Source organism: Sinocyclocheilus anshuiensis, unplaced genomic scaffold, assembly GCF_001515605.1.
Source record: "Sinocyclocheilus anshuiensis isolate Anshui unplaced genomic scaffold, SAMN03320099.WGS_v1.1 scaffold1051, whole genome shotgun sequence".
Lineage (NCBI taxonomy): Eukaryota > Metazoa > Chordata > Actinopteri > Cypriniformes > Cyprinidae > Sinocyclocheilus > Sinocyclocheilus anshuiensis.
The window spans coordinates 1,384,798-1,395,337 of record NW_015546234.1 but is presented as its reverse complement, the minus strand read 5'-3'; the positions used below and the strand labels follow the sequence as shown (position 1 = coordinate 1,395,337).

At 35.2% G+C, this 10,540-nt stretch overlaps 1 protein-coding gene across 4 annotated transcripts in view; it reads right to left on the bottom strand.

Moving 5' to 3' along the window:
- snx17 (sorting nexin 17) overlaps positions 1-9,756 on the bottom strand; it is a 33,511-nt gene extending 23,755 nt beyond the window's left edge. For all 4 annotated transcript variants that reach the window (XM_016503531.1, XM_016503533.1, XM_016503532.1 and 1 more), the window contains exons 1-4: positions 8,995-9,756; positions 5,420-5,494; positions 3,522-3,639; positions 512-576 (exon numbers count right to left, since the gene is read on the bottom strand). In XM_016503531.1, the coding sequence (XP_016359017.1) occupies positions 512-576; positions 3,522-3,639; positions 5,420-5,494; positions 8,995-9,054 (318 nt within the window). In that variant the 5' untranslated portion in view covers positions 9,055-9,756. The remainder of the gene's footprint in view (positions 1-511; positions 577-3,521; positions 3,640-5,419; positions 5,495-8,994) is intronic.
- Between the last annotated feature and the right edge of the window lie 784 nt (positions 9,757-10,540).

Sequence of the window (10,540 nt, the reverse complement as noted above, 5' to 3'; positions counted from 1 at the left end):
TCTATTCACGAACAGCTTGTAACACTCCAAAGAGAAAGGAAAACTTGAAATCACATCATATGACCCCTTTAATAAGGAAATGAGATAAATCAGACCCACCAGTGTTTGACCCTTTTACTGGATGACTAAGAAATGTCTTTTTTCCCCTAAACTTTTTGGCAGGGTGGAGGAAGGCAGATTCAAATTTTTAGGGTTTTATGACAGACAACTGAGTCACTTCTATATTTAGACACCATAAGGTTGAAGACATAACAAAAATTACGCAAATGTTGATTGTTAAAGGCAAATATAGAGGCTAATGAGGCAGAAAAATGGCAAGGACATTTTTGAACATGGAAAGGAAAACCTACTTTAGTTCTATTTTTCATTATAGGTTCTGGATCTGTACATATGTATGTTACAATATTTAAAATTGCAATTAATATACTAGATTTGCAATTATGATAATTACTGAATTATTATAAATAGTTAAAAAAAATTTTACTAACTAAAAAGAGTATAGAAATTCTACCTGTTGAGCTTTTCTCAAAAAGCTGTTGAACATCTCACTGGATCCCAGAATGGGGTCCTGACGCACTGCAGGGAGAAAATAAAAAGCTCTTCATTAAAGGTATCAAAACTTGCAACTTGACAACCTACTCCAAAGTAGCTACTTTTTTTGATAAACATATTCAGCTAAAATGCAAGATAATATAATCATGTATTTAAACAAACTGAAGCCACTTATAGGGGCAATTGTTTTTACAAGTTTACTCTTATATCACAATAGCATGCTATTTGTGGAAGGAAACACATAAAATTATACAATATATAATGAATAAAAATAAACATTAAATTAAACATTTACACTACCATTCAAAAGTTTGGAGATTTTTTAAGAAATTACTGTAAAACGCTATTACAGTTTAAGTAGCACAACTTTACCATCAGATAAATAAATTACATTTTGCAATATATTAAAACAGAAAACAGTTAGTAAATAGAAAAAAGATCATCAAAACAAATCTACAAAACAATTCACTTAAACAAATAGAATACATCAATGCTACTTTAAAAGGTTCAAGGTACCAATTTCCTCTGGGAAAGTTTGTTGAATGGTAGTGAGAATGTTTTTTTGTGTCTCAACTGAACCATAATGTAAACCTCAATGTTTTAAAAATGTCAAAATCATGTAAACATAAACTAATCTGGTATACAATGCAGCCTTTTCTTTAAAAATACCACCATGCCTCCCTGACTGATAATAACCTTGGTTTAAATTTAAAAAAAATCTGGTGGCAAACAGACCAACATAAACTATAATGTTTATTTTTACTTCCATTATAGCACACAAGCAAACAACCGCAAGGCATTAGCACAAACTGACGAAATATTCGCTCTGAACAGCTTGTGTGTTTGTGTCAGTTAATTTTCCATAACCATGTTTCTCAGTGATGTAACTGAAGGGAGCCCCAGCCAAGAGCAGCTCCAGACTGTGAGCAAATAAGCTCAACAAGGCTTAGCTTGTTCGATGGAAAGAGCCAGTGCTGGAATGGATTAGAGCAAATGGCTCTTGGTGCTGCCAGCACTGCTGATTTCCTTTTGTGTGGAGAAAACCTGTTAAACCACATGCATGGCAAATCCTCAATGCTGTACAACACTGGTGGCCCTCTTTTATACAGCGTGACTGATGTTTTGCTAACATGAATGACAATGTAGAAGTGTTTCCCAACGGGGTGCCGTCGTCTGTCGAGAGCAGGGGTGCCGTGTAAAAAATAATTTTTTAAGATTTTTAAATTGCTAAAATGTTCAAAAAAGCATCTATTGTATAATATCCATTTCTGATGTCGCCAATAATTAGACATGCACCGAAATTCCGGCTGCCGAAAATTAGTTCACCGCTCAAGTTTCACTTTCACGTGGTGTGACGCTCTGCATATTATCCCGCTCTATGCGTGTACGCTCCGCTCAGTTGCTCATGGCCCACGTGAGCGCTCCACTCATATACCGTTCATGCTCATCGGAACAGCAAAGTCCACTCAAAAATTGAGCCGACAGGAAACATCGATGTAGTACAGTATTGTTTCTGTCTGCAATAGCCCTACTGTGCTGTAACAAGGTGTGGTAAATGGGTAACTCTGGTAACGCTGCCCTCTCATTCATTGACCTGCTAACCGCTATGTTATGCTCACGTGTTCTGATAATAATAGCTTTCTAGGACTAAACATTATTTGGATATAATTGGTAAAAAAAAAAAAAACAACTAAATCTCTTAATAGCCCTGTTAGACCTACCTGAAAAACTAAAAAGCAATTTATTTCATTTGCATCGTTATTATTTTTTGTGCTATTATTTGTTCTTATTTTATTACTGACTGCTTACTTGTCATTTTTTATTCAATTCAAAGTTTGAAATCAAGCTATCTTGTGCTACTGCAACAAAATTACCCCACTGTAAAATCAAAAATACACAGAGCGAGCAAAAATGTGTGAGATAGCTAGTTATAATGGTAATTAAACAATGGTTACATATAAATAAAAGCCTACATGAAAATCTGTCATATAAATTCGTCTCTTCATTAGAAATTAGCCTATTGATTGCCACCATTGATGGATAAAAAATTTAATAATATTAAAAATATCTGTATTACAGTATATTCTGCAGTTCTTCCCTGCTGTACCGAATATTTATGTTTTTCAAGGTATCATATCGAATTTAGAAATTCAAGTATTGTGACAAAATTAATTTTGTAGGGTGCCACAAATTTGTTAAAATTTCCAAAGGGTGCCGCGACTAAAAAAAAGGTTGGGAAACACTGATGTAGAACATTAAAAAGCTCCGTCCTCTTCAGGAAGAGCAGAAATTACAAGACCATCTGACCCCATATGAAGGCTGATGAACATCCAGTGTTGATGCATTTCCTGACGAAACAGGGAATTTGAGTGGGGCGTTTTTTTTTTTTTTTTGGATAGCCAATAGGCTTCATCACAGTTGCTTGCTAGTAGCAAGTCAGCTGCAAGTGGTATTAGGGGGAGGGGCATCTTAATTTTAGAGAGCTTCTGATTGGATACAAAACTAGTGCAGAATTAGTCATCAATATTTTTGCAATATTTAGATTTTCGGGGATTTTTTTAAGGAAGTAGGCACTGACACTGAGGACTGGAGTAATGATGCTGAATATTCAGCTTTGCATCACAGGAATAAATTGCATTTTAAAATATATTACAATTGTACAATTCCCCAATTGTAAGTCGCTTTGGATAAAAGCGTCTGCAAAATGACAACGTAAATGTAATCGTGTTAAATTGTAATAAGATTTCACAGTATTACTTGTTTTTACTGTATTTTTGATTAAATAAATGCATCCTTGGTGAGCATAAGAGACGTCTTTCAAAAACATTCAAAAATATTACCAACCCCAAACTTTTGAACGGTAGTGTATATCTGTTAAAAGTGAATTTTGTCATGTTTAGGAGCTAAAACACAGAGTCTAATCTCAAACCTTTTTATGAACTTTTCAGATAAAAGAAGATGCTTCTCACCAGCTTGCATGTACTTCTCTAACTGTTCTCTCCTCTGATCGACTTCAGCCGGTGTGAGGGTGAAGATCTTCTTTGGTGGAAAAGCTGGCACCACATTATTTCCATATTCTTTTTTTATCTGAAAGGACACAGGGAGAGAAGTTCATTTTAAATTGATGAGGTCAAATTCTGAAAACAGAATGTTTGGTTATTCTGAGAGGACAAAATTAAACTGACCACTGCCTGCCCTTGACCGCTGTGCACTGCTCTGTCGTACATGCTGACTGCTGGCCTCACAAGCACCAAGCTAATAAATCTGTTTACACTTCACAGCATCTACCAAAATTATGCCTGCTGTTGCTCCATCTGTGTTATTGGGGTTTTATTCAACGGCACAATAAGAAAATTACATGGACACATATATCAGTGTTGATATTGTTAACTAAAAATCTTTTCGAAGCTGAAATCAGATAAAATATAAATATCATTTGAAAAATTTAAAGGGTTAGTTCACCCAAAAATGAAAATTAGGCTGCGTTTTACTCACCCCTTGCTAGGTGTATATGACTTTCTTCTTTCAGACGAATCCAGTCGGAGTTATATAAAAAATTGTCTTTGATCTTTCAAGCTGTTTAATGCCACTCAGCGGGTGTTGCATTGCTTCAGTCCAAAATAACTTAAAGGGGTGGTTCATTGCGATTTCACTTTTTTAACGTTAGTTAGTGTGTAATGTTGCTGTTTGAGCATAAACAATATCTGCAAAGGTATGAAGCTGAGCGTTTTTGTAAGAAAAATATCCATATTCAAAACGTAATAATCACTTTAATGTAGCTTGCGCCAACAGTTGTACACAGTATGGATATTTTTCTTACAAAAACGCATCGATTCGCTACAGAAGGCCTTTGTTCATCCCCCGAAGCCGTGTGAGACACTTTTTTTAATGGATGGGCGCTATTTATTTAACTTGTTTTGGACTGAAGCATGCAACACCCGCTGAGTGGCATGAAACAGCTTGAAAGATCGAAGACAATTTTTAATATAACTCCGACTGGATTCGTCTGAAAGAAGAAAGTCATATACACCTAGGATGCCTCGGGGGTGAGTAAAACGCAGCCTAATTTTCATTTTTGGGTGAACTAACCCTTTAAACTTACATGAAAAATAGAAATGTTGAATAAATAAATAAAGTTGAAGCACTAAAATTAAAACTGAAGTAGAAAATAAAGCAAAATAGAGATATAAAAAAATGTAATTATTAAAAAGACAACTTAAAATATACAAATAAAAGTTCATTCAAAATATGAATTTTTTTTTTTTTTAATAAAATTATAATAATTTGAAGGCCCATTTTAAGGGTTAACTGCAAGCCTCACACCATGACAGCATCTACGCATTGCATCATATGACCACGTATGATCTGACTAGGCCCTCAACGCCCAGTTACCTAGCAACAGTGGCTGCGAAACAACACAACATGCTCTTAATGGTGAGATCACTGAAGTTCTCTCTCATTCATGAGGAAACTTAGTGTCTGTGAAATTGGTAGGTGTTAGATAGGTAATAACCAGATCCTTTTATGTCACTTTCAGTGGATGACCACTCAAACTACTGGTGAATGTGATCACAGCTTCACCACTTCACTATTCAGACAAGAAGTACATTTGTGTTTCACCGGTGCACTTTGTGATTTTAATCCTGTCCAAATTAAACATGTGTTTTTCTTCTAACAACTTTAGAGAATATTATGAAGCAAATTACAGATGTTTTTTGGCTAACTGCAGAGTGGCTAAAAACTACTGTGCTTTGTAACAAACAGCTTTTCATGTGCCAGTATTCCAAGGCAATCCTTGACGCATTTTAAAAATATGAGTGCAATACTGATTTCTGAAATTAAGGTCATGATGAAAATGAGTGTTCACCTGTTCATGGAGGCCTAGGAGTTGGCTGTAACGTACTCGACAATGCAAGACACCATTCACATGGATATTGTAAGCCTGCAGAAGGAAGAAAACAGTTTGTTAGTCTTTATAAAACAAAAATAAACACTCAATAGTTTGGAGTTAGTAAGATTTTTTTGAATGTTTTTTAAATAAGTCTTCTATATTCAAGGCTGCAACTGCAATATTGTGCTCTGCTACCTACTGACAGAGGTAGGATGAAACTGCCATGCCTTTACTTGTCGTCAAATATAAAAAAGGAAGAATGAGTACGCAAGTCTTCAGGAAACACAATAGTTTTTTGCCCTTGTGTTTGAACAGGAAGTCTGCCATTTAAATCGCAGCCCCCTCTCATTTTTGTGGCTCTTCTGCAAAGTATGCATATTTGGTGACATGAACAGCTCCACTGCAAATATGCAACTCCCTCTCAAATATAGAGCAAGACAACATCACGCTCTCTGACTAAATCTACCTCCGATTGTGAATGAATGCAAGAGAGAAACGAAGCAGGTTTTAAAATCCGTTTTAGTTGACTTTAGAAAATTCAGGTAGATTAGCATCAGTGTTGTTTTTGTTTACTTAAAAACTATTACAAATATCTGTATATTGTAATACAATTAAATATAATATTACATGAAAAACTTGCCTTGGCAACTAAATAATTAAATAATTAATGTATACACTACCAGTCAAAAGTTTGGGATTTTTAAAAATGTTTTTGAATGTCTCTTCTACTCACCAAGGCTGTGTTTATTTAAACAAAAATACCGTACAATTAGTGAAATATTATTACAATTTAAAATGACTTTTTTTATTTGAATATATTGTAAAATATAATTTATTTATGTGATGCAATGCTGAATTTTTTGCATTATTACTCCAATCTTCAGTTTCATGTTTTTGTCAAAACTGTGATACTTTTAATTTTTCAGGATCATTTGATGAATAGAAAGTTCAAAAGAACAGCATTTATTTGAAATAGAAATCCTGTAACATTATACATGTCTTTACTGTCCCTTTTGATCAATTTAATGCATCCTTGATAAATAAAATTACTAATTTATTTATTTATTTCTTACTCCAAACTTTTAAAGGGTAGTGCATCATTGCTTCCGCAAAAATATGAAGCAGTTTTATGAATATGAAGCAAGTGGTTTTCAACATTAATAATAATCAGAAATGTTTCTTAATCAGAAAATCAACATATTAGAATGATTTCTGAGTTATTTTAAATTGTAATAATATTTCATAATATTTACTGTATTTTTGATCAATTAAATCCAGCCTTGCTGAGCAGAAGAGACATTCAAAAACAAAACATCTTACAGATCCCCCTCTTGACCAGTAACAGGGTGAACTAGTTTATGCAAAACCTGTTTAAATTATGCAAAACAACAAATATCTTGTCATCAAAGAAAAAGAAACAAAAATGTAAAAGCAGTAAAAAGTGAGTGTGATTCATACATCTGACCAATTTATATCTCAGTGGCCTTGAAAGACTTAGCTATTGAGAACGTCACTGACGATCTGTGATGGAGAAATTCTCTCTGAATCACAGTCAAAGATGGACACAAACAATGTCTGCAGTCAATCTGTTAGGAATGATACACAATATCTTCACATCGGTGCATTAAAACCTTTGCGGGCCTACTGGAGGTGTTTTAAGAGTGCTGAGAGCATCCATGTGCAGTGGAGCTCAAAAATGATCTCAGCCCCTTATTCAAATCATTTGTTGGCTAAGGAGAGTCGACAGCACAGGCTGCACATCTGCATTACATCTGCAAACACCTACGAGAAAGAATTCAGGCAAAATATGCTTTGTAATCAATCCACAGTTCAGTGCGATACAGACAAAAACTCAGGAGCCGAAACTGAAGCTGTCTGTTATTGATAGGCTCTACTTGCGGTTTCATAGAAAAATGAAGTGTCATGTCTTCAGAGTATTGAGCCAGCTACGTTTCCAGTTACGCTAGATAACTGTTATGCTGAAAGAAATGGCAATCTTGCACTGCGTATGGCTGAGGGAGAGATGCCAGGAGAACTGAGACATTGTGAATCCAATTCACACAACAACTCTCAAAGATGCTAGCTAGAGTGTTTCTAAACAACCATTAACAAAGCTTCCTGATTCCACCTTCAATAATTTTGTGCCTGCCTTTTTGTTATTCAATAAATAACTTATGAATGTTGTGTCAGCTAAAATATATATTTTTCTTCTATATATTTAATGAGTAGAGGTCAGAATAAGTATGCTTTCATTTTTACAAAAATACATCTATTAAATCTTGCAATTTTAAGACTAAAATTATTTTTTAAAACACTTAAAATGAAAGTTTTACAGTTACAAATCACATCATACTACATTTTTTAATATTAACTATAATCTTACAACAGATATGTGAATATTCATCTCTACATGATATCATTTGGTTTTCCTTTTTTGAATCCGTTCACTAAAAAGATTTGTTCAGCTTCCTTCACTGAATCTTTATCCATATCAAGCCAGTATGTGGTGGTTAAGGCTAGATGGCACGATACAGCAAAAACTACTGGGTATGCGCACATCGATATAGCATAATTTTTCTCACACTGTACAACAACAATTACTATTTTTGCATGATTGTAAGGGGTAGGTTTAGGGTTGGGGTATGTGTAGATGTTAATAAAACACAATCTAATAGGTAGAAAATTCTATTTATTGTTAGCTTCCTGTTTTTGCTGTATCCCTTCTAGCCACAACCATATGTGGTGGCATATGTAATGAGTGAATCATTGAATCACTCACTCAACCAATTACCCTGATAACACATGTACATCACAGAGACGTCTATTTGACATCTGCATTTACATCTGCAAGATGTATTTTTTTTTAGAGTGTTTGCTCATCTGCTGTCTATAGGACGTTTCCTGTCAGAAGTTAAATAGACATCTATAAAATGTCTTTAAGATGTTTATGATTTAGAATGCATGTAAAACTGACATCTTAAAGACGTTTATCAGATGTGTGTACACAGCAGATGCTTTCCAGATGAAGCGATCTTTTTAACAGACATCTTGCAGACGCATGTGTGCTATCTGGGTACCGAGTATTTCAAAATTGAAAATGAGTCTTGTTATCCTTTATTCAAATATTAAAAACTAGAATTTCTAAAAACTACCAAGAGACTCAAGAAAAAGAGCGTTTAAGCATTATGAGCATTTTCACCTCAAATGAAAACAAAGTAGGCCTACATGTACAATTTTGCTCCATTCTGTCAACTTGGAAGGACTTGAAAAATGACAATAGCTAACAGCCTAAATGAACTAAGAAATTATGTCCATATATCATGTTAATTTTAGTTATCAGTCATTTTAACAACTCTTCTGCCTCTTTCTCTTCTTGTTGCGAACGAGACTGACTCGTATGATGATCTGAATGAACGGACATGTTCCCTCAGTCAGAGAAAGATCCGTACGCAAAGATTCGTTCACAACAACGATTCAAAGCACCACTATTCTACAGCGTCACCAAATGTAAACGCTAGGCGCGTCGCTTATTTGACCTCCACTACACTTACCACATATGTCGATCCATTTTCATTGGAACGGACCTCCGTCTCGGGGATGGAGAAATGCATTTTCTACTCAAAGATTACAAGTCTTTGACCAAGTTGAAAATGCTGTTAAAAGCGAGAGTGTTCACGGAAAGCCCTCGGTGTTGGTCTGCTGTCATGCAGAGACCAAACTGAATGACGGCGAGCTACACTCGCTCCGATTCACTGTGTAGTCCTATCCAGTCCAGTCCAATCCAGAGCTGAATTAAGCCAGAAAAGTTATCTTTTGCGACGTGGATTATTATAAAACTTTCTTAATGTTCAGGGCTGAACTTTTCCAATAAACATCTAAGCAGCAGCCATGTTGCAACTGGAGGTATTTCCACGTTCATTGTCGGCTATGTATCACCAAAGCTGTCCTCTCACTTCCTCACGCACTAGAAGAGAATGTGGGGATCGAGTCTGCAAAACACACAAGGGTCGTCGCAAGGCCCACGATCCCATTAACTTTCAGATTACTCCACGTAAAGGTGCTCCGCGGTTGTCTACAGCCCCCGTTTCTACATACATTGGTACATACGAACGAGTACGGAGAGGAAACAAATGAAGAAACTGTTTGTCGCAGCAGGCATTTCGAGATAGCGATACTGTGCTCCAACTTGTAAGGGCGTTAAGAAGAACGCACATCAGTCTGCATTATAGCGAAACCTTCCAACACTATAAACGAAGCCGCTCTGCTGTAATGTATTCAATATGTATGTATCTGCTCTCTCCCGAAGCATTGCAACAGTCTGGATCAAACCATTCTTCTAGTGCGGGGGGAGTATTGCGTAAAAATGTTCATTCGAGGTCGGGCATGAACAAGTTGCCAGCGTAGTTTGTAGTAAACAATCTCTCCATAACGACGTAAACTTATGGTTAATTATGAATGCAAGTGTTTAAACTTAATATTAGGGTTAACATCGAAATGGACTCAAAAATCAGATTGCAAATCAGGAGGTTAAACTGTATCAAAGAGTATTTAAATATGAGCTAAATCATAGTTCTCAAGACAGCTTGTGATTTGAGGTATTTAAGGCGCTTTTTTTCTCTCTCAGAAAAATGGTCACTGAAAGGATCAAGGCGCTTAACTTTCAGCAAATGATTACTTAAGGAGGTCAAACTTTTTATATATTTTTTCAATACTTTTTTTGTTACCCTGTTATGTATAATACGTTTTGCAACTTCATAGCAATAAACACTACACAAAAAAAAATTAAAGAACAAAAGTAATAAAATGTATTAATTAAAAAGCACCAAAATGGGTAATAGAGTTGCCTAAATTAATAGGGCACCATAGTAGTTTTTTTGTTAGTCATGTTGTTTTGTAGTTATGGATAAACTTCCCATAAATTAAATACAAATATTTATTTGATTATTTTTACTCACAGTAACTTTGGTAGCTTAACAGCTGTATGTTTAAGCTTGACAAATGCACTCAACACTAATTTGTCTAAAATTGACAGGGAATGAGATTCTGTTTCTTTCACAATTTTATAGAATCTTACCTCTGAGCTGGGGCAGTCCAAAA